At 46.7% G+C, this 25,150-nt stretch overlaps 1 protein-coding gene across 2 annotated transcripts in view; it reads left to right on the forward strand.

Annotated features, from left to right (window-relative positions):
- Window positions 1-25,150, forward strand: part of LOC121576534 (dynamin-like 120 kDa protein, mitochondrial) — a 70,031-nt gene that overhangs the window by 6,570 nt on the left and 38,311 nt on the right. The window contains exons 5-18 of one of the 2 annotated variants that reach the window (XM_041889753.2): window positions 136-177; window positions 1,852-1,937; window positions 8,825-8,878; window positions 9,106-9,210; window positions 9,590-9,676; window positions 9,924-10,037; window positions 10,693-10,773; window positions 10,884-10,958; window positions 11,259-11,330; window positions 11,533-11,632; window positions 12,801-12,931; window positions 13,345-13,417; window positions 19,377-19,449; window positions 19,559-19,674. In XM_041889753.2, coding sequence (XP_041745687.1) covers window positions 136-177; window positions 1,852-1,937; window positions 8,825-8,878; window positions 9,106-9,210; window positions 9,590-9,676; window positions 9,924-10,037; window positions 10,693-10,773; window positions 10,884-10,958; window positions 11,259-11,330; window positions 11,533-11,632; window positions 12,801-12,931; window positions 13,345-13,417; window positions 19,377-19,449; window positions 19,559-19,674 — 1,209 coding nt within the window. The remainder of the gene's footprint in view (window positions 1-135; window positions 178-1,851; window positions 1,938-8,824; window positions 8,879-9,105; window positions 9,211-9,589; window positions 9,677-9,923; window positions 10,038-10,692; window positions 10,774-10,883; window positions 10,959-11,258; window positions 11,331-11,532; window positions 11,633-12,800; window positions 12,932-13,344; window positions 13,418-19,376; window positions 19,450-19,558; window positions 19,675-25,150) is intronic. The other variant, XM_041889754.2, reaches the window with a different exon arrangement.

Consider the following 25,150-nt stretch of genomic DNA (forward strand, 5'->3'; position numbering starts at 1 on the left):
CAACAAGCTCACAGCAGGGCCTTGAAACATGTCTCCAGCAGTGACCTCTGACCCCTTTGCTTCGGTCTTTTGATTTGTTTTGTGTTCTTCCTTCCTCCCCTCCCCTCCCCTCCCTCCCCTCTGCATTCTTCACAGGTGTTGGTAGTAAAGGAGCTTCTGGTCAGAGTCTGTTGTTAGGTGTGTACCCCCCCACACTCAGTCCCCCCTCTCCGCCCTGGTGCTGTTTGAATACCCAACATTGGTGTGTGTGCGGCAGCACCCTTGCAGACCTGTTTAGCAGTGGTTTGGAGCCGAAGACGATGTCAAGTGTTCCTGGATGGGGACCTCCAAATCCAACACGATTGCGTTCCAGACTACCAACTCATTGTCTTTATTCAATGCTGCTGTTGTTTGAGACACCAATGACACATGATTGATGGAAGGATTGTTTTTTTTGGGTGGAGACAATACCAGAGTGTGCTATGATTGACATAAAGGCTTTCATTGATGTAGAGGATTTATCCTTATGTCATATTATTGATATCAGAAGGGTGTAGAGATGGACATTTTGTTCACTGTCTAATTATGCAATCGAATTCCTCTGAAAACCAAAATTGACAACTGAATTGGACATACTTCGATTGGATTGAATTGGTCTACAGTCTTGTGTTCTACAGTGGTCTTAACAACAGATCCAGTGCTTTATCTCCCTCCTTCGCTTTGGTTTCATCTGACTGGCTTTTGTCACTTTTCCTGCTTGTGTGTTTTTGCCTTCTTTTGGTTTACAAGTTCCTCCTCGCTCTCCCTGGCTTCCCTAGCTCTCCCTGGCTCTCCCTGGCTCTCCCTGGCTCTCCCTGGCTCTCCCTGGCTTCCCTCGCTTTCCCTGGCTTCCCTGGCTCTCCCTGGCTTCCCTGGCTCTCCCTGGCTTCCCTGGCTCTCCCTGGATTCCCTGGCTCTCCCTGGCTTCCCTGGCTCTCCCTGGCTCCCCTGGCCTCTTTGGTCTCTCTCCCCCTGTACTTACATTATGGGAGGCTAGTCCTTGTCTTAGAGGGCTCTCCTTTTCTGCTGGTAGCTGATGCCTCTCAAATGTTTGGAAGATACATCTCTCTATGAGAGATGGAAACACCTTGAACTCCATCCATCCATACCTCTTCTTTGACTTGCTAAAACAATAGGTGTATTCCTGGGTTGTGTCGCAAGTGGCACCCTATTCCCTATGTAGTGCACTACTTTTGACCAAGGCCCATAGGGCTCTGGTCACAAGTAGGGCACTATATAGGAAATGTAGGGCACTATGTAGGGAATAGGGTGCCATTTGGGACATAGTCCTGTACTGTAGTTGTGAGGCTTGTTATTGACAGGTCTTTCATTGGCTGGATGAAGGATTGTTGTTCCATTACATTCTCAAGGGCAGTGTATAAATATGTACAAAGTTAATGTTTTGCTACGGGTCCAGCTGGCTCTGTAGCATGTCCCAATGCCACGCTGTGTTGTACAGGAGAGAAACAAACCAAGTCTTTCATAACAGTACTGTATAAGGTTTAGCCGATTTGACGGCAATTAATTAATTATTTCATTGTCATTATTTTGTAGTACCATATCAGACATAACTGGTCGGAGATCCAATGAAAAGCACAAGCTCCCAAATGTTATTGTGAGCAATATTTTCCAAACCTTTGAGATTCCATCACGTGGGTGCTGCTTCTGATCTGGGGCATATACACTAGATAGAGTCCTCTCTAATGTTGGGCATGCCAATACATTTGACTCATTATTGTTTTTTGCTAATAAACTATTATCGATGATGTGTAATTATGTGTGGGTAACCTTATGATTTTTGTCATGTGTTACGCTGTTTTTGTCTCCTTGCAGAAGCCCCTGGGGACACTCCAGTGAAATCTGCCACAGAGGCCCCAGTCACGTCCACACCAGAGGCCAGCGGCAAGCAGTTTAAGAAGGTAAGTCTGCTCTGCACCGCCTGACTAGCTCACCCTCGCTCCCTGTGGCATATAGCTTGGCCTCCTCATCAGTAAACTACTGCATTTTGGAGTTTGCAGTTTGGGTCAATGGCAATGCCATTTCAGCTCCAGTCAATTTGTGAAATGAAGTGAAATTCAGGTCTTGAGTCAAACTCCTAGAGGTAAAGCGTTGTTTTTCAGGTCATTAACTGAATTTCACATCATTTTTACTGGGCTGAGTTTGGGATTGACCACAGTCCTGGCTGACTACCTATACAGTGCATTTGGAAATTATTCAGACCCCTTGACTTTTTCCACATTTTGTTATGTTACAGCCTTATTCTAAAATGGATTAAATAAATATGTTTCCTCATCAATCTGCACACAATACCCCATAATGGCAAAGGGAAAACAGGTTTGAGAAATTTTAGCAAATGTATAAAAAAACAGAAATACCTTATTTACATAAGTATTCAGACCCTTTGCTATGAAACTCAAAATGGAGCTCAGGTGCATCCTGTTTGATTGATCATCCTTGAGATGTTTCTACAACTTGATTGGAGTCCACCTGTGGTAAATTCAATTGATTGGACATGATTTAGAAAGGCACACCTGTCTATATATGGTCCCTCAGTTGACAGTGCATGTCAGAGCAAAAACCAAGCCATGAGGTCGAAGGAATTATCCGTAGAGCTCCGAGACAGGATTGTGTCGAGGCACAGATCAGGGGAAGGGTACAAAAACATTTCTGCAGCATTGAAGGTCCCCAAGAACACAGTGGCCTCCATCATTCTTAAATGGAAGAAGTTTGGAACCACCAAGACTCTTCCTAGAGCTGGACGTCCAGCCAAACTAAGCAATCGGGGGAGAAGGGCCTTGGTCAGGGAGGTGACCAAGAACCCGATGGTCACTCTGACAGAGCTCCAGCGTTCCTCTGTGGAAATTGAAGAACCTTCCAGAAGGACAACCATCTCTGCAGCCCTCCACCAATCAGGCCTTTATGGTAGAGTGGCTAGACGGAAGCCACTCTTCAGTAAAAGGCACATGACAGGCCGCTTGGAGTTTGCCAAAAGGCACCTAAAGGACATGAGAAACAAGTTTCTTTAGTCTGATGAAACCAAGATTGAACTCTTTGGCCTGAATGCCAAGCGTCACTTCTGGAGGAAATGTTACACTATCCCTACAGTGAAGCATGGTGGTGGCAGCATCATTGGGGATGTTTTTCAGCGGCAGGGACTGGGAGACTAGTCCGGATCGAGGGAAAGATGAACAGAGAAATCCTTGATGATACCCTGCTCCAGAGCGCTCAGGTCCTCAGACTGGGGCAAAGGTTCACCTTCCAACAGGACAACGACCCTAAGCACACAGCCAAGACAACGCAGGAGTGGCTTCGGGACAAGTCTCTAAATGTCCTTGAGTTGCCCGGACTAGAACCCGATCGAACATCTCTGGAGAGACCTGAAAATAGCTGTGCAGCGACGCTCCCAATACTACCTAACAGAGCTTGAGAGGATCTGCAGAGAAGAATGGGAGAAACTTTGTAACTTAATACATCCGATAGTAAGCACCAAGCTCTGTTGACAGTGGTGCAGCTTTCTCACAGCTACTTTTGAGGATTTTACATGTGGTGGTGGTCGTCTTCAAAGCTGTTTCCGCGGTTCGCAAAATTAGCATCACACTAGCTGAATAAAATGTAAAAGGCTTTGAAATTTAAAAGCTTGTACAATCAATGCTCCGTTGACATTTCAGAGATACGCTTGTTTTTGTGTGAAATCTCAGAAAAATAACAGAAATTTCTAATTAATATGAAAAGTGTATACAAAAATGTAATGTCTCAAAATCGATATCTATCTTACCTCTATATTGTTTTATGACCTACGGATTCGAGAAGAAACATGACGAGTTCAACGGGAAAGTGAGCCTGTCAGGTAGCCTTTATTCTTGCACAGAATCCAGCTTAGCTGACACGATGCTGTGCAGTTTTCCTTATTTTGGGAGTACAACGCTGTGTACTACTCCCTTCACAGAACAGCGCAAACTGGCTCTAACCAGAATAGAAAGAGGAGTGGGAGGCCCTGGTGCACAACTGAGCAAGAGGACAAATACATTAGTGTCTAGTTTGAGAAATAGGTGCCTCACAGGTCCTCAACTGGCAGCTTAATTAAATAGTACCCTCAAAACACCAGTCTCAACGTCAACAGTGAAGAGGCGACTCTGGGATGCTGACCTTTTAGGCAGAGTTGCAAAGAAAAAGTCCCCATGTTCAGTGGAATAGTCCTGCTACTCAAGTGAGGAATTTTTTAAAAGTCTAAAGCAGTGGTCCCTAACATGGAAAAACACTATCATAGACCAACGTGATTCCTGGGTTGGGGTCAATTCAGTCTCAACTCAATGTTTTTTTAATATTAAATTAATGAATTTGTAATGGATTTATTTATTTATTAATTACCTGAATGGACTGAGGTAAAACAGACCCCAACCCTGCTTCATAGTTCTGGAAAGTCTCTCAATATAACAGTTGCCTCAGTTTTTGGATGTACATTAGGCAGCTAAAGCCAAGGGAGAGGGAAGAGTTGGGGACCATTGGGCTGTGGCTTTACTCATCTCCCCCTGGCCTGCAGCAAGCTTTCTGCTCATCTCCCCCTGGCCTGCAGCAAGCTCTCTGCTCATCTCCCCCTGGCCTGCAGCAAGCTCTCTGCTCATCTCCCCCTGGCCTGCAGCAAGCTTTCTGCTCATCTCCCCCTGGCCTGCAGCAAGCTTTCTGCTCATCTCCCCCTGGCCTGCAGCAAGCTTTCTGCTCATCTCCCCCTGGCCTGCAGCAAGCTTTCTGCTCATCTCCCCCTGGCCTGCAGCAAGCTCTCTGCTCATCTCCCCCTGGCCTGCAGCAAGCTTTCTGCTCATCTCCCCCTGGCCTGCAGCAAGCTTTCTGCTCATCTCCCCCTGGCCTGGTACAGTAACTTTCCCAAATTTCCCAGGTTTTCCAGAAATCGTGTTTGGAGGATTCATAGATTTCCTGCTTATTCCCTCTTGATTCCAGAAAATCGTCCAACTGGGATTTCTGGAAAACCTAGGGATTTTGGGAAAGTTACCTGAATTTTGAAACCCTCTTCCCAGCGCAGCTTGCTTCGTTTATCATCAGGCTGATTTTAACAGATATAATTGGATGATTCTGACCCAAATCCCACATTTTTATGGTGATTGTATTACGTGTTTTGAATATAAGGAATAATTTTTTATAGTTTATCCACATTCAATAATGTATCCACATCTACATTATCCTTAAGCATGTTGAATATTAAGAGTTTTCATGTGTCATATTTTCATTGCCTCTTATAGCATGATCATTGTGTAAGTTGGAGGACATCAGTTGTGTTTTAGTATTACTATAAAAACCAAAGTAATGGTCACTATGGAATACTGCTCAGAAACCGTACAGAATCTTACCCCTGTGTGCCACTGGCTGAGAGACACTGGTTGTGGTATCAGTTGCCTCATCCGCTTTCAGTCTCCGGACTGGCTAAGTCTGTTCTGGAGTCTCTGTGACAGAGAAAGTCTGACTGTTGGGTACCGCTGATGGTGGCAAGACCTAGACATGGATTCAGTTTCCCCCGAGCCTTGACAGAATGGTGACCAGAGGTCCTATGATGATGACGACTCTGTGGGCATAGACGACTCCATGTCTATCTATCTATAGGTCAGCCCTGGCTTCAGCTCCAGCCTGGTTGGTTGGTCAGTGTGTTGCTTGAATGATGGGTACAGTATGTTGTGTTGACGGCTGTGTTGCTCCTGCTTCTCTCTCACTGTGACGTCCCTCAGGGTCTGCTCGACGAGCTCATTCTCATTCAGCAGCAGATCCAGCAGGCCGAGGAGGTCGTCTGGCGGGCCTCCGCAGCCAATAACGCACAGCCAAGCCCAGAGCCCGCCCCCAGCCCACCCCCGCGCCTTCCTCCACCACCACCACCACCTCTGAGCCCGCCCCCGCGCCAGATACCCGAGCCAATGCCAGCCACCGCCCCGAACCCCAGCCCCAGCCCCCCTCGGCAGAAACGCAAGGTGAAGGTCCTACCCACCCTGCCCCCCACCAGCACCCAGCACTCATCCGTAGAAGCCCCCTTCAGTACGTAAACAGTAGAACCGCACCCAAACCCACCTACCCTCCTCAGGAAGGACAAACCCCCTGCCGTTCAAATTCACGCTAACGGAAATTTGCCGGGTAATTCTATAAGGAATACTGTTGATGAGATTGGTGGATGAAATTGCTATTGTCATATGTCGTTTGGATTGGTACCATTGAGCAAGCCTAGAGCTCCTTCCTAGCTCACATATCCTATGAAAAGTGGACAAGAAGGCACTTTATTGAACCTCTAGTCATTGTTGATTTCTACCATTGTCTTTTTATAGCCTATGCTATATGCTAATCGTATTGTGCAGTGCTAGTTTTCAATCGCTGAATACAATGCAGTGATAATTAGCAAATATTTAATTAACCACATCTTTCGTGTCACTTTACCCAAAATGTTCTGGTCAGTTTATTTGATTCTGGGCTAGCTGTTTTTGTCTTACCAAGTTAGTTTGGATATGCTAGTTAGCCTACATATGTTAGTTTGCATATGCTAGTTAGCCTACATATGCTAGTTAGCCTACATATGTTAGTTAGCCTACATATGCTAGTTAGCCTACATATGCTAGTTAGCCTACATATGCTGCATAGCACACATTGCCATCTCGCTTCATTCAACCCGCCCAGACATAGTACCCTGCCTACTCCCTCAAACTTCCTCTTAGTTTGAACAAGGCATTGAAAAAAAATCATCCATCCACATGGTGTCCCTCAGGGCAGTGTGCCGTGACACACTATGTTGTGCCACTGGTGGAATGGCATGTCTGATGCCTGGCAATCTCAGAATCAGCTCACGCCAGTTCAGTACCACAGTAACATAGCCCTGGCTCCCTCTCTCATGTAAACCGCTGGACTACGACCAACGCTCCCTCCGCAACACTCCACTAACGCAACACTCCACTAACGCAACACTCCACTAACGCAACACTCCACTAACGCAACACTCCACTAACGCAACACTCCACTAACGCAACACTCCACTAACGCAACACTCCACTAACGCAACACTCCACTAACGCAACACTCCACTAACGCAACACTCCACTAACCAAAATTGTATGGAGTGGAGTGACACCCCACTGCATGGTGTGCTGTGCACTTCTGAAATAAGTCTACATATCAGCTATACAGTAATTGGGTTATAGGCCTATATCACTACTATATGAGGACAGGACTATATCAGGACAAGACTAGGACATGACTATATCAGGACAGGACTATATCAGGACTATATCAGGACAGGACTATATCAGGACAGGACGATATCAGGACTATATCAGGACAGGACGATATCAGGACTATATCAGGACAGGACGATATCAGGATTATATCAGGACAGGACTATATCGGGACAGGACTATATCAGGACAGGACTATATCAGGACAGGACTATATCAGGACTATATCAGGACAGGACTATATCAGTACATGACTATATCAGGACTATATCAGGACAGGACTATATCAGGACAGGACTATATTAGGACTATATAAGGACAGGACTATATCAGTACATGACTATATCAGGACTATATCAGGACAGGACTATATCAGGACAGGACTATATCAGGACTATATAAGGACAGGACTATATCAGGACTATATCAGGACAGGACTATATCAGGACAGGACTATATCAAGACCGGACTATATCAGGACTATATCAGGACAGGACTATATCAGGACAGGACTATATCAGGACAGGACTATATCAGGACAGGACTATATCAGGACAGGACTATATCAGGACTATATCAAGACTATGACAGGAGTATAACAGGACTATATCAAGACCGGACTATATCAAGACCGGACTAAATCAGGACAGGACTATATCAGGACAGGACAGGACTATATCAGGACCATATCAGGACAGGACTATATCAGGACCATATCAGGACAGGACTATATCAGGACCATATCAGGACTATATCAGGACAGGACTATATCAGGACTATATCAGGACAGGACTATATCAGGACTATATAAGGACAGGACTATATCAGGACAGGACTATATCAGGGCTATATCAAGACTATGACAGGAGTATAACATAACTAAATCAGGACAGGAATATATCAGGACAGGACTATATCAGGATATAGGAATCAATACTATATCTTTCTTAGTCCCCTAATCAGATAGAATGCTATAGGCTATGATCACGGCATTGTAATTTGCAAGTAGTTAGCACAATCACCTTAGCTAAAGCCCCTGTCTTTCTTCTATATGTGTGTTTCATCTCCTGTCCCTCCTTGCCGTCCCCATCAGCTCAGTGGTGCTGTGTCTCCCTCCATCTGCTTTGTGATCTCCCCCTCTCAAAAATGCATTGCAGGTGTGGAATTGTTAATCTGGGGGGCTGCCGAAGTCACGTGAATCATCATGGTGTAATAATCTTGAAAATTATCTCTTTGATTGATGATTGCGATAATTCAGCCGTCTTTTCCAGGGCTGGATTTGACTTGTGCCTGTGTGATTTTTGCACTGTGATTCACAGTATACAGATTAAGACCAAACGAATGACTACAACCTGGAATGGAATCAGTTATCCCCCTTTGTTGCATTAACTTGTCTTTCCTCCACTGTTGTGCCCCCACTGATCTATGTGATGTGATGTGATGTGCACGTTATCTGTTTGTCATGATGCTAGTGGTCTCAGTGGGTTTGGACTGGCTCACAGAGGGTGATGGGTTAAGACATTTCCTAGACTTGTGTTGGAGAGGTTTAATGAACCTGCTCTTTCTGTGACTGCTCTCTGCGTCTCCAGTCTTCAGACAAGGAGAAGGTGGACCAGCTTCAAGAGGAACTGCTCCGAACTCAGGTACAGCACAAGTATTATACCACATTTACACAGTAAAAATCCAGTTTAATTTGGTAAATGGTCCATCTCCTTCCTCCAGTAGACTCCACATATTAAACCACATTGACCTTGTAAAGTCAGGTAAAATAAAATAAAAATAAACTTTTTAATTGATAAATGCACTGAATTTAAGAGAGAATTTGTGATTTAAAGATGAAATCTTCTCTCTCTCTCTCTGTTGTCCTCAGATGAAGTACCAGCGCATGCTGGAGAGACTGGAGAAGGAGAACAAGGAACTGAGGAAAGTGGTGCTGCAGAAAGATGAGAAGGGCATCCACCAGAGGAAGGTCAAGGTGAGTGTGAGTCGCACACACACACACACACACACACACGCACAAACACACACACACACACACGCACAAACACACACACACACACACGCACAAACACACGCATATGCACAAACACAAACACACACACACACGCACAAACACACACACGCACAAACACACACACGCAGTGACACACACACGCAGCGACACACACACACACGCACAAACACGCAGCGACACACACGCAGCGACACACACATACCAGGGTTGTGCATGTGAGTAAAAGTTAATGAAGAAATTTGTTTCGAAACATTATTTTGTTATCGTCTCCTCAATAAAAAGACTTCTTCTCCCATCAGGCATTGCTCTAAGTGTTCTTCCATCTGTATTTCTTCTATAGAAGTCTCTGATTGACATGTACTCTGAGGTCCTGGACATCCTCTCAGACTTCGACTCGAACTACAACACCCAGGACCATCTACCCAGGGTAAGAAACAACAAATAGCTCATGGCTTTCTGGAAATGCAATCAAATGATGGAGACATTATTGTGACCCCTTTCTCGAGTGTACTGTATGCCAGAAATACATCAATTGTTTCCTGTTGCAAAGGAAAAGGCATTGTTGTGAAATGGTAGGTCTCTGCTATCTATCACGCCCATGTCATCTAATCCCTCCTCCCCTCTACCACCCCACCCAACCTTCCCCTCCTCTCGCTCCCTCCTCCCTCCTATAGGTGGTGGTGGTGGGAGACCAGAGTGCAGGGAAGACCAGTGTGTTGGAGATGATCGCCCAGGCTAGGATCTTCCCCCGGGGCTCTGGGGAAATGATGACCCGCTCTCCTGTCAAGGTATAGGAACTCATTTACTAGACTACCTTAACCCCCTCAAGACCCCTACCTTCCTTAACTGTAGCTGTAAAGATATCAAAGATGTATAGAAGCCAGCGTTTACTTGACACAGTAGTGTTGATTATTTAATTTTTTACATTTTAGTAATTTAGCAGACGCTCTTATCCAGAGTGACTTGCATGAGCAATTAGGGTGAAGTGCCTTGCTCAAGGGCACAGACAGATTTTTCACCTAGTCGGCTCGGGGATTTCGGTTACTGGCCCAACCCTCTTAACCGCTAGGCTACCTGCCGACCCAATTTATATTCTTATTTTAAAGGGGCAATCTGAGATTCGGTACATCCATTTTTGGAATTGATATATAGCCATTGTTCTTGAAGAATATAACTTATTAAGTGGCGGGGTGACCGCTTTGTTGTTTGTCCAGACTTGTCCTACTGCTGTGGCTATTCCTTGATGAATTTCCTCTTTGATGCTCTCTAGGTCTGCACTGTTCCATATGGGATGTTGTAGTCCACAGTCTGAGTGCTGGAATGAGGCCTGTGTTGTCTGGATGGATGGGCAGCGTTACCAGAGTAGTGTTGTTGTTTTGGACTGGGGACTTTGACAGTTATTCATTTCATTTTGCCACCTGCTGCTCTCCCTCCCTCCACTAGGTGACGCTGAGCGAGGGACCTCACCATGTGGCCATGTTCAAGGACAGCAGTCGAGAGTTTGACCTGGGAAAAGAGGAGGACGTAAGTTTAACACAGTGAGGCGCTCTCTCTCCCACCATGGAATCATCTTTTCATTGGTGTTCATTCACACTGATTCACTTGTTGATTGGTTCATTCTCTCTTCCCTGCAGCTGGCTGCCCTGAGACATGAGATCGAGCTGAGGATGAGGAAGAGTGTCAAGGAGGGACAGTCAGTCAGCCCTGAAGTGAGGACAGAACTCTCTATTGCTCCACATCTTCTGCCTTGTACCTCTGTCTGCATCCCAAATGGCCCCCTATACCCTATATAGTGCACTACTTTTGATATAGGTCTCTGGTCAAAAGGAGTGGTCAGTCAAAAGTAGTGCACTACTAGACTTGGGAATAGGGTGCCATTTGGGATGCATCCATGTCTCTGCCAGCCATATAAAGAAAGCTCACTAGTACTCAGCATTGTACCAGCTGTATGTGGATCTCTGACTGTTTTTAGTGCTGACTAAATGTTTTTTATTTTTCCTGTGTGACAGACGATCTCTCTGAGTGTCAAAGGACCAGGCATCCAGAGGATGGTACTAGTGGACCTACCAGGAGTCATCAGTGTGAGTACTACACACGCACACACACACACACACACACACACACACACACACACACAAACACACTCTCCTTCTCTCTTCTCTCTCCTCTCTTCACTCACTCAGTTACATTCACACGTACAGAAACACATACATGTGTATGAAAACAGTGACCGTACAGTGGTAGGAGCAGTGATGGTGATGCGATGGTGTGTATTCCTCTCAGACTGTGACTGCAGGCATGGCAGCAGACACCAAGGAGACAATCTTCAGCATCAGTAAGAACTACATGCAGAACCCCAACGCCATCATCCTCTGTATCCAGGGTGAGTCAACACTGGAGTCACCTTTCCATGACCAAACAGGAATATCCTAGAGCTCCTTTCCCTCTCTTTAATCCCTCGCCTCCACTTTGATCCTGTGTTCTTTTCTCTCCTGTCTCCTCTCCTGTCTCCTCTCCTGTCTCCTCTCCTGTCTCCTCTCCTGTCTCCTCTCCTCTCCTGTCTCCTCTCCTGTCTCCTCTCCTGTCTCCTCTCCTGTCTCCTCTCCTGTCTCCTGTCTCCTCTCCTGTCTCCTCTCCTGTCTCCTGTCTTCTCTCATGTCTCCTTCCTCATCTCCTGTCTTCTCTCATGTCTCCTCTTCTCCTGTCTCCTCTCCTTTCTCCTCTCCTTTCTCCTGTCTCCTCGTCTCCTGTCTCCTCTCCTTTCTCCTGTCTCCTCTCCTGTGTCCTGTCTCCTCTCATGTCTCCTGTCTCCTCTCATGTCTCCTGTCTCCTCTCATGTCTCCTGTCTCCTCTCCTGTCTCCTCTCATGTCTCCTGTCTCCTCATGTCTCCTGTCTCCTCTCATGTCTCCTCTCCTGTCCCGTCTCCTCTCCTGTCTCCTCTCCTGTCTCCTCTCCTGTCTCCTGTCTTCTCTCATGTCTCCTTCCTCATCTCCTGTCTTCTCTCATGTCTCCTCTTCTCCTGTCTCCTCTCCTTTCTCCTGTCTCCTCGTCTCCTGTCTCGTCTCCTGTCTCCTCTCCTTTCTCCTGTCTCCTCTCCTTTCTCCTATCTCCTCTCCTGTGTCCTGTCTCCTCTCATGTCTCCTGTCTCCTCTCATGTCTCCTGTCTCCTCTCCTGTCTCCTCTCATGTCTCCTGTCTCCTCTCATGTCTCCTGTCTCCTCTCATGTCTCCTCTCCTGTCCCGTCTCCTCTCCTGTCTCCTCTCCTGTCTCCTCTCAAGTCTGCTGTCTCGTCTCCTGTCTCCTCCTCTCCTGTCTCCTGTCTCGTCTCCTGTCTCCTCTTCTCCTGTCTCCTCTCCTGTCTCGTATCCCCTCCTGGTTCCTCTCCTGGTTCCTCTCCTGTCTCCTCTCCTGTCTCCTCTCCTGTCTCGTCTCCTCTCCTCTCTCCTCTTCTCTTCACCTCTCCTCTCATCTCATGTCTCCTCTTGTCTCTTCTCTTCTCCTCCTCTCCTCCTTTACCTGACATGCTCTTCTCTCACCCTTCATCCATCAGATGGGTCAGTGGATGCAGAGCGCAGCATCGTCACAGACCTGGTCAGTCAGATGGACCCACAGGGGAAGAGGACCATCTTTGTCCTGACCAAAGTAGACCTAGCAGAGAAGAACCTGGCCAGCCCTAACCGGGTGAGATATAAACTCACACACACACACACGACACATGCTCACACACACACACGACACATGCTCACACACACACACACGCACATGCTCACACACACACTCGCACATGCACACACACACACTCGCACATGCACACACACATGTTCAAGACGTTTTGCAACGGGAAGCGGAAAATGACAACAGTGGACAAGTTGAGGTACTCCCAATGAGCATGGACTAAATACATTTGACAAGTTCAAATGGTCTGAAAACAATTATGAGCCTCCTTAGCCACAAAGGGGCACCCTTTCAGTAGTTTAAAAAGTTGAATGGTACACTCAAACAGTCACGAGGTACAGACTGCATGAAATCCAATGACACTTGATTGCATTGGCCCTCTCATCTGGGATTTTATTCATGTAGTTTTCTCCCTACAGATTCAACAGATTGTTGAAGGAAAGCTGTTCCCTATGAAGGCCTTGGGCTACTTTGCTGTGGTGACCGGGAAAGGTAAGATGCATTCCCTGCTCCAGTCTTACCCATCAGAGCTATCTTAAACACATCTAAAAACACTGGACTGTTCACTTCAACATGTTCTGTTGTTTTATGCTTCCTTAGAAAAGTATAGATTGAGTTACGTGTAGCCTACGAGAGAACGCATGTGTTGTAATTCGTGTGTTGTGTATCGTGTCAAACATTTAACAAAAAGGTTTGTAAATTGAGTATATATCGCTACAAAAAAATACTCTACAACTAGAGCAACTGTTGAAGGTCAACATCGTTAACAACATGTGTGAGAAATACGCAAGGACCACCAGGGGAAAAGACAAGAAAGTGTCTGACTCTGGCTTACTGCATGAGCTGAAGCTAATTAAATACAAAATAGACGGTATGAGTTTAAGCTTCACGAAACGGCTGAACTGTAAAGTTGACGGTCTGCAAGTGACCCTAGAAAACGGTATTTTACATTTTTAGTCATTTAGCAGACGCTCTTATCCAGAGCGACTTACAGTTAGTGAGTGCATGCAAACCCATCCACTAAATTCGACCCTGAGGTGTCCATCATTATAGCAGGCCTACCGTTGGAAGAGGAAGAGGAAGTGATGGAGAGAGCGAGGGTACTCTGCTCCAGTATGACCCGGAGCTAGTAGCTGCAGAGCGGATGCGGGCGAGGGTCCGGGGCCGGGCGTGATCAAGCTGGAACTACGCTCTGTCCAGGAGAAAGTGGCTGTCGTCTGGCAGAAACAATAGCTGAAGAGTGATGAAAGGTTCAAGGATCACCAAAGTCTCACACGGAGCGACTCATTGTTCTGAGATCCCGACCGGGAAAACTTCTACATCACAGGGAGTGGGCTAGTGATGCAACAGCCTTCATCTGGTCCTGATGCTGGTAGAAGGGGCGGGGACAGTGAGGAGGACTGAGACTCACCTGCCCAGCCAGTAAGAGCCGACCAGTTTAATCTTCTTCAGTGGAACTTTAATGGTTGGACGGCTTTGAACTGTGAGCTAAGACAATTGAATGTACTTTTACTGAATCCTGACATTATAATCCTGAATGAGACACATCTAACAGGTCAGCATTCAATTGAAATGGACGGGTACACTTGGTTTGGACATAATAGGAAAACGCATGTAAGAGAGAGCCTAAAGTATCTGGTGGAGTTGGACTTTTTAGTTAGAAACAAGATGCTTGAGTCCTATAAAGTAAATGTGACTGACAAATCAGTGGATGGCATGATGGGACTGTGATTTGAGCATCGAGTATCTGGATATTGTTTTGATAGTCCCCGTGCCCAAGAACTCTAAGATAACCTGCCTAAATGACTACCGACCCGTAGCACTGACGTCTGTAGCCATGAAGTGCTTTGAAAGACTGGTCATGGCTCACATCAACAGCATAATCCCAGAAACCCTAGACCCACTCCAATTTGCATACCGCCCCAACAGATCCACAGATGATGCAATCTCTATCGCACTCCACACTGCCCTTTCCCACCTGGACAAGAGGAACACCTACGTGAGAATGCTATTCATTGACTACAGCTCAGCATTCAACACCATAGTGCCCTCAAAGCTCATCACTAAGCTAAGGATCCTGGGACTAAACACCTCCCTCTGCAACTGGATCCTGGACTTCCTGACGGGCCGCCCCAGGTGGTAAGGGTAGGTAACAACACATCTGCCACACTGATCCTCAACACGGGGGCCCCTCAGGGGGTGCGTGCTCATCCCCTCCTGTACTCTCTGTTCACCCATGACTGCATGGCCAGGCACGACTCCAACACCATCATTAAGTTTGCCGACGACACAACAGTGGTAGGCCTGATCACCGACAACGATGAGACAGCCTATAGGGAGGAGGTCAGAGATCTGGCCGTGTGGTGCCAGGACAACAACCTCTCCCTCAACGTGACCAAGACAAAGGAGATGATTGTGGACTACAGGAAAAAAAAGAGGACTGAGCACGCCCCCATTCTCATCGACGGGGCTGTAGTGGAACAGGTTGAGAGCTTCAAGTTCCTTGGTGTCCACATCACCAACGAACTATCATGGTCCAAACACACCAAGACAGTCGTGAAGAGGGCACGACAAAGCCTATTCCCCCCTCAGGAGACTAAAAAGATTTGGCATGGGTCCTCAGATCCTCAAAAAATTCTACAGCTGCACCATCGAGAGCATCCTGACTGGTTGCATCACCGCCTGGTATGGCAACTGCTTGGCCTCTGACCGCAAGGCACTACAGAGGGTAGTGCGTACGGCCCAGTACATCACTGGGGCAAAGCTCCCTTCCATCCAGGACCTCTATACCAGGCGGTGTCAGAGGAAGGCCCTCAAAATTGTCAAAGACTCCAGTCACCCTAGTCATAGACTGTTCTCTCTGCTACCGCACGGCAAGCGGTACCGGAGTGCCAAGTCTAGGTCCAAAGACTTCTCAACAGCTTCTACCCCCAAGCCATAAGACTCCTGAACAGCTAATCATGGCTACCCGGACTATTTGCACTGCCCCCCCACCCCATCCTTTTTACGCTGCTGCTACTCTGTTAAGTATTTATGCATAGTCACTTTAACTCTACCCACATGTACATATTACCTCAACTACCTCAACTAGCTCGGTGCCCCCGCACATTGACTATGCAACGGTACCCCCCTGTATATATAGCCTCCCTACTGTCACTTTATTCTATTGTATATATAGCCTCCCTACTGTCACTTTATTTTTACTTCTGCTCTTTTTTTTCTCAACTTTTTTGTTGTTGTTTTATTCTTACTTTTTTGTTTAAAATAAATGCACTGTTGGTTAAGGGCTGTAAGTAAGCATTTCACTGTAATGTCTGCACCTGTTGTATTCGGCGCATGTGACCAATAAAATTTGATTTGATTTGATTTGATATTTTCTCCTGTTATTTGCCTCCTGAGGGCTCATCTACAGCCGTGGTCAAAAGTTTTCAGAATGACACAAGTATTGGTCTTTACAAAGTTTGCTGCTTCAGTGTTTTTAGATATTTTTTGTCAGATGTTACTGTGGTATACTGAAGTATAATTACAAGCATTCCATAAGTGTCAAAGGCTTTTATTGACAATTACATTAAGTTTATGCAAAGAGTCAATATTTGCAGTGTTGACCCTTCTTTTTCAAGACCTCTGCAATCCGCCCTGGCATGGTGTCAATTAACTTCTGGGCCACATCCTGACTGATGGCAGTCCATTCTTGCATAATCAATGCTTGGAGTTTGTCAGAATATGTGGGTTTTTGTTTGTCCACCCGCCTCTTGAGGATTGACCACAAGTTCTCAATGGAATTAAGGTCAATCGGAAAGGGGATTCATCAGAGAAAATGACTTTACCCCAGTCCTCAGCAGTCCAATCCCTGTACCTTTTGCAGAATATCAGTCTGTCCCTGATGTTTTTCCTGGAGAGAAGTGGCTTACTCACTGCCCTTCTTGACACCAGGCCATCCTCCAAAAGTCTTCGCCTCACTGTGCGTGCAGATGCACTCACACCTGCCTGCTGCCATTCCTGAGCAAGCTCTGCACTGGTGGTGCCCCGATCCCTCAGCTGAATCAACTTTAGGAGATGGTCCTGGCACTTGCTGGACTTTCTTGGGCGCCCTGAAGCCTCCTTCACAACAATTGAACCTCCCTCCTTGAAGTTCTTGATGATCTGATAAATGGTTGATTTAGGTGCAATCTTACTAACAACAATATCCTTGCCTGTGAAGCCCTTTTTGTGCAAAGCAATGATGAAGGCACATGTTTCCTTGCAGGTAACTATGGTTAACAGAGGAAGAACAATGATTTCAAGCACCACCCTCCTTTTTAAAGCTTCCAGTCTGTTAATCTAACTCAATCAGCATGAGTGATCTCCAGCCTTGTCCTCGTCAACACTCTCACCTGTGTTAACGAGAGAATCACTGACATGATGTCAGCTGGTCCTTTTGTGGCAGGGCAGTGGAAATGTTTGTTGGGGATTAAGTTCACTTTCATGGCAAAGAGGGACTTTGCAATTAATTGCAATTCATCTGATCACTCTTCATAACATTCTGGAGTATATGCAAATTGACATCATAAAAACTGAGGCAGCAGACTTTGTGAAAATTAATATTTGTGTCATTCTCAAAACTTTTGACCACGACTTTTGACCATTGAATGCATTCAGTTGTACAACTGATTTTGCGCTTTTATTTTCTATGTTTTATTTGTTCAATTTTTTTAAGAAACATGTTATTGTCAAGATGAGGTAGAGGAGAACATGCAGAGTCATACTCCCCTAACCAGCATCTGAATGCAAAGGAAGTCATACTCCCCTAACCAGCATCTGAATGCAAAGGAAGTCATACTCCCCTAACCAGCATCTGAATGCAGAGGAAGTCATACTCCCCTAACCAGCATCTGAATGCAGAGGGAGTCATACTCCCCTAACCAGCATCTGAATGCAGAGGGAGTCATACTCCGCTAACCAGCATCTGAATGCAGAGGGAGTCATACTCCCCTAACCAGCATCTGAATGCAGAGGGAGTCATACTCCGCTAACCAGCATCTGAATGCAGAGGGAGTCATACTCCCCTAACCAGCATCTGAATGCAGAGGGAGTCATACTCCGCTAACCAGCATCTGAATGCAGAGGAGTCATACTCCCCTAACCAGCATCTGAATGCAGAGGGAGTCATACTCCCCTAACCAGCATCTGAATGCAGAGGGAGTCATACTCCCCTAACCAGCATCTGAATGCAGAGGGAGTCATACTCCGCTAACCAGCATCTGAATGCAGAGGGAGTCATACTCCGCTAACCAGCATCTGAATGCAGAGGGAGTCATACTCCGCTAACCAGCATCTGAATGCAGAGGGAGTCATACTCCCCTAACCAGCATCTGAATGCAGAGGGAGTCATACTCCGCTAACCAGCATCTGAATGCAGAGGGAGTCATACTCCCCTAACCAGCATCTGAATGCAGAGGGAGTCATACTCCCCTAACCAGCATCTGAATGCAGAGGGAGTCATACTCCCCTAACCAGCATCTGAATGCCAGTGTTACCCTAGAGGAAGTCAGGAAGGTAGTTGAGCATGCTAAACCAAAGAAAGCTACAGGAATTTATGATTTTTCTAATGAAGTTTTGAAGTCACCTAAATTGTTCCAAATACTATTTGAACTCTCCAAGGCTTGTTTTGAGAATTGCATTATTCCATCTGGATAGTACGAATCCATAATCAAGCCTATCCACAAATCCTCCAAACATGACCCTAAAATCCCATTGAACTATAGAGGGATAAGTCTCATTAGCACTGTTTGTAAATTGTATTCTTGCACTGTAAATAACAGGCTCTTCCACTATCTAGAACAGTCTTTAGGAAAGCCACAGTGTGTATAGACATACAGTAACAGTCAAAAGTTTGGACACACCTACTCATTCAAGGGTTTTTCTTAGTTTTTACTATTTTCTACATTGTAGAATAATAGTGAAGACATCAAAACTATGAAATAACAAATATGGAATCATGTAGTAACCCAAAAAGTGTTAAACAAATCAAAATATATTTTATATTTGTGATTCTTCAAAGTAGCCACCCTTTGCCTTGATGACAGCTTTGCACACTCTTGGCATTCTCTCAACCAATTGTTTTCTAAAGCTTATTTTTGTCTAGACGTCACACCTAGAGTAAAAACCTCCAGGCTTCCATGAGTCAAAAAATATATATCATTAAAAAAGGAATTACAGGGGGCAGTTTGGAAAAACTTTTCCTGTGTGAATCGTTCTCTGGAATAACGCACTAATGGGGTAATAATTACATAACCAACTTCTCTAGTAATACTACTCCTGTTTGAATAGGGCTTAATCCCGTCCGAATAATCCACTGGAGAAACGGACTTGCTGGGGTAATAATTACATAACCAAAGTTCTATAGTAATACAAGTCCCGTAGTCAGGCCTTGAATCACTGACGTGAATCTCTATTGTCCCCTCTTCTTTAGGCAGTGCCGGGGAAAGCATTGACTCCATCAAAGACTACGAAGAGGACTTCTTCCAGAACTCTAGACTACTCAGGTGGGTGTCCTGGCTCCCTACCATCTGTTTTCAATTGTTTTCTAATTGAATAGAAATGGAACTGCGCTGGAACGCGTTATCCTGACCTGTGTCCTTCTGTCCAACCCAGAGACGGCATGCTGAAGGCCCACCAGGTGACTACCAAGAACCTGAGTCTGGCTGTGTCCGACTGCTTCTGGAAGATGGTCAGGGAGTCAGTGGAACAGCAGGCGGACGCCTTCAAAGGTAAGCAGGCTGGTTAGGGCCCCAGAATAGTCCTCGGAGGTGTGTTCCCCAAAGGCTTATCCATTTAACCTAGGTAGAGACACAAAGGATCTCAAGAATTAACCAACCCTGTGAGCAGAGAAGTGCGATATGTTGGAAGCTTGTGCAGCAGAGCTTTGTAAACAAAAGAGAAATGAAGTGATTATCAGGAATTTAGAGGTCCGGCCGACTTTCTGACAAAGGATGCAGTGATGAGTATCAAACCTGTCTCCTCTGATAACAGGAAGCATGATATTATACACTACATCCAAGGGTTATATTATACACTACATCCAAGGGTTATATTATACACTACATCCAAGGGTTATATTATACACTACATCCAAGGGTTATATTATACACTACATCCAAGGGTTATATTATACACTACATCCAAGGGTTATATTATACACTACATCCAAGGGTTATATTATACACTACATCCAAGGGTTATATTATACACTACATCCAAGGGTTATATTATACACTACATCCAAGGGTTATATTATACACTACATCCAAGGGTTTTATTATACACTACATCCAAGGGTTATATTATACACTACATCCAAGGGTTATATTATACACTACATCCAAGGGTTATATTATACACTACATCCAAGGGTTATATTATACACTACATCCAAGGGTTATATTATACACTACATCCAAGGGTTATATTATACACTACATCCAAGGGTTATATTATACACTACATCCAAGGGTTTTATTATACACTACATCCAAGGGTTATATTATACACTACATCCAAGGGTTATATTATACACTACATCCAAGGGTTTTAGAGAAGTGGCTGCTGCATTCTGATAAATGGTGTCACCATAATCAAGAGCTGGCAGGAAGGTTGCCTGGACAACCTGTTTCCTAATGTTTAGGGAGAGGCGCATGATCTATTTCTATAAAAGAAGCCTTCTTTAAATCTCAGTTTCTTAACGAATTCATCCGTATGTTTTTTTTTTTAAACGTCACATTTTTGTAAATCCAAAATCCCAGATATTTATAGGCTGGAACCTGCTCGACGAGAGAACCATCCAATGCATAAATGTGTAAACCATCATTTAGTTTTTCCCGCATTAAGTACCAATTTTAAATCAACAAGGGCTTTCTGCAAGGCAACAAAATCAGATTGGAGCTCTAACATAGCCTGATCAGCAGTTTGGGTAATAACATACACAAGTGTCATCTGCATACAGATTGTAATGAGGACAGATCCCCAAATCAACCCCTGCGGGACACCTTTAGTAATATCGAGGTAACTTGGCACCATCAGAAAGCACACACACATTGTGTCCTGTCTAGTTCCCAAACCACTTGCAAAAACGCCTGGTCAAGGCCCATTTCAGACAACCTTTGAATGAGTAGGGGATGGTGGACAGTATAAAAGGCCTTGGATAGGTCTGTAAATATGGCAGCACAGTGATTCCTATGATCTAAGCTATTTAACACGTTTAAGACGAGCGTAGCTGCTGAAACGGTCCCGGTCTATAACCAGACTGTTGCACATGAAGAATATCATCTGAAGTTTAAAAAGTTCTTAGCTGCTGTACACTGGATTCTTGACATACTGTAGCTCCCTCTAGTATATCTACTGCTGTACATATCATTCTTAGTATATCTTGTGTTAATTCATCCAGTGTATATACGTGTAGATAGCATTTGGATTGCTGTTAGTGCTATTTAGGTTAATTGGATTTGTTCAAGATTTCTTGTTATTTTTGTAATTATTTGTGTACTTGTTTGACATTTTACTACCTTGTTAGGAGCTAGTAGCATAAGCATTCCACTGCACCCGCTATAACACCTGCTCCTTTCCTTCATGCTAGGCCATCTAGTCATCTACCTCCTCTTACATCCATGGCTGAGCACCACCACCCAGCTTCGTTAGCAAGTGATGCACACTTTTCCTCTCTGCTCGCTCCCACCTTCCCCTTCTTGTCCTCGCCCATCCTGCCACACTTCTCCCCTCGCCCGGCGCTGCTTCCAAGTGGCCATTATCCCAGCCAGCCGGTGGTCCTCACTAACTGTAGCAGCAGGGACTAGATTTATGGCCCTGTGGCTGTGGTGTGTCCCTGTTGCTCTCCTTCCCATTGTGTGGCGTGTTGTTGATCTGCTGCACGTCAAAGCCCCTCCTCACAGGCACCGAGCCTGGCGCCGGACACCCTGGCCCAATAACCCGCCCACCCCGGGTGGGCTTTTGGATTGGGCTTTTGATTAAGAGCGTGTTCTCTAGCGAGTGATCTCAGCCACGGCGCCATCCCTACTGCCCCGGTGTTCGTGCGAACATAGGAGGTTCTATTCATCATCAAAGCAGGTAGTAGTGAAGCTGTCCTTATGCAAACTGCTTGTTAGTGACGTTTTCAATAGTTCTACTGGTTAAGTCATAACACCAACAGATGAGACATTCGGACAATAAAATTAGACCGTCTAACCAGCTAGCTCACCTGCTACTGTCTGGGTCAGCCTGACTGTCTAACCAGCTAGCTCACCTGCTACTGTCTGGGTCAGCCTGACTGTCTAACCAGCTAGCTCACCTGCTACTGTCTGGGTCAGCCTGACTGTCTAACCAGCTAGCTCACCTGCTACTGTCTGGGGGCAGCCTGACTGTCTAACCAGCTAGCTCACCTGCTACTGTCTGGGTCAGCCTGACTGTCTAACCAGCTAGCTCACCTGCTACTGTCTGGGTCAGCCTGACTGTCTAACCAGCTAGCTCACCTGCTACTGTCTGGGTCAGCCTGACTGTCTAACCAACTAGCTCACCTGCTACTGTCTGGGTCAGCCTGACTGTCTAACCAGCTAGCTCACCTGCTACTGTCTGGGGCAGCCTGACTGTCTAACCAGCTAGCTCACCTGCTACTGTCTGGGTCAGCCTGACTGTCTAACCAGCTAGCTCACCTGCTACTGTCTGGGTCAGCCTGACTGTCTAACCAGCTAGCTCACCTGCTACTGTCTGGGTCAGCCTGACTGTCTAACCAGCTAGCTCACCTGCTACTGTCTGGGTCAGCCTGACTGTCTAACCAGCTAGCTCACCTGCTACTGTCTGGGTCAGCCTGACTGTCTAACCAGCTAGCTCACCTGCTACTGTCTGGGTCAGCCTGACTGTCTAACCAGCTAGCTCACCTGCTACTGTCTGGGTCAGCCTGACTGTCTAACCAGCTAGCTCACCTGCTACTGTCTGGGTCAGCCTGACTGTCTAACCAACTAGCTCACCTGCTACTGTCTGGGTCAGCCTGACTGTCTAACCAGCTAGCTCACCTGCTACTGTCTGGGTCAGCCTGACTGTCTAACCAGCTAGCTCACCTGCTACTGTCTGGGTCAGCCTGACTGTCTAACCAGCTAGCTCACCTGCTACTGTCTGGGTCAGCCTGACTGTCTAACCAGCTAGCTCACCTGCTACTGTCTGGGTCAGCCTGACTGTCTAACCAGCTAGCTCACCTGCTACTGTCTGGGGCAGCCTGACTGTCTAACCAGCTAGCTCACCTGCTACTGTCTGGGTCAGCCTGACTGTCTAACCAACTAGCTCACCTGCTACTGTCTGGGGCAGCCTGACTGTCTAACCAGCTAGCTCACCTGCTACTGTCTGGGTCAGCCTGACTGTCTAACCAGCTAGCTCACCTGCTACTGTCTGGGTCAGCCTGACCGTCTAACCAGCTAGCTCACCTGCTACTGTCTGGGTCAGCCTGACTGTCTAACCAGCTAGCTCACCTGCTACTGTCTGGGTCAGCCTGACTGTCTAACCAACTAGCTCACCTGCTACTGTCTGGGTCAGCCTGACTGTCTAACCAGCTAGCTCACCTGCTACTGTCTGGGTCAGCCTGACTGTCTAACCAGCTAGCTCACCTGCTACTGTCTGGGGGCAGCCTGACTGTCTAACCAGCTAGCTTACCTGCTACTGTCTGGGTCAGCCTGACTGTCTAACCAGCTAGCTCACCTGCTACTGTCTGGGTCAGCCTGACTGTCTAACCAGCTAGCTCACCTGCTACTGTCTGGGTCAGCCTGACTGTCTAACCAACTAGCTCACCTGCTACTGTCTGGGTCAGCCTGACTGTCTCAACCAGCTAGCTCACCTGCTACTGTCTGGGTCAGCCTGACTGTCTAACCAACTAGCTCACCTGCTACTGTCTGGGTCAGCCTGACTGTCTAACCAGCTAGCTCACCTGCTACTGTCTGGGTCAGCCTGACTGTCTAACCAGCTAGCTCACCTGCTACTGTCTGGGTCAGCCTGACTGTCTAACCAGCTAGCTCACCTGCTACTGTCTGGGTCAGCCTGACTGTCTAACCAACTAGCTCACCTGCTACTGTCTGGGTCAGCCTGACTGTCTAACCAGCTAGCTCACCTGCTACTGTCTGGGTCAGCCTGACTGTCTAACCAGCTAGCTCACCTGCTACTGTCTGGGTCAGCCTGACTGTCTAACCAACTAGCTCACCTGCTACTGTCTGGGTCAGCCTGACTGTCTAACCAGCTAGCTCACCTGCTACTGTCTGGGTCAGCCTGACTGTCTAACCAGCTAGCTCACCTGCTACTGTCTGGGGGCAGCCTGACTGTCTAACCAACTAGCTCACCTGCTACTGTCTGGGTCAGCCTGACTGTCTAACCAACTAGCTCACCTGCTACTGTCTGGGTCAGCCTGACTGTCTAACCAACTAGCTCACCTGCTACTGTCTGGGGCAGCCTGACTGTCTAACCAACTAGCTCACCTGCTACTGTCTGGGTCAGCCTGACTGTCTAACCAACTAGCTCACCTGCTACTGTCTGGGTCAGCCTGACTGTCTAACCAACTAGCTCACCTGCTACTGTCTGGGGCAGCCTGACTGTCTAACCAACTAGCTCACCTGCTACTGTCTGGGGGCAGCCTGACTGTCTAACCAGCTAGCTCACCTGCTACTGTCTGGGTCAGCCTGACTGTCTAACCAACTAGCTCACCTGCTACTGTCTGGGTCAGCCTGACTGTCTAACCAACTAGCTCACCTGCTACTGTCTGGGGGCAGCCTGACTGTCTAACCAGCTAGCTCACCTGCTACTGTCTGGGGGCAGCCTGACTGTCTAACCAGCTAGCTCACCTGCTACTGTCTGGGTCAGCCTGACTGTCTAACCAGCTAGCTCACCTGCTACTGTCTGGGTCAGCCTGACTGTCTAACCAGCTAGCTCACCTGCTACTGTCTGGGGGCAGCCTGACTGTCTAACCAGCTAGCTCACCTGCTACTGTCTGGGTCAGCCTGACTGTCTAACCAGCTAGCTCACCTGCTACTGTCTGGGGGCAGCCTGACTGTCTAACCAGCTAGCTCACCTGCTACTGTCTGGGGGCAGCCTGACTGTCTAACCAGCTAGCTCACCTGCTACTGTCTGGGGGCAGCCTGACTGTCTAACCAGCTAGCTCACCTGCTACTGTCTGGGGGCAGCCTGACTGTCTAACCAGCTAGCTCACCTGCTACTGTCTGG

Source organism: Coregonus clupeaformis, chromosome 11 (genome assembly GCF_020615455.1).
Source record: "Coregonus clupeaformis isolate EN_2021a chromosome 11, ASM2061545v1, whole genome shotgun sequence".
NCBI lineage: Eukaryota > Metazoa > Chordata > Actinopteri > Salmoniformes > Salmonidae > Coregonus > Coregonus clupeaformis.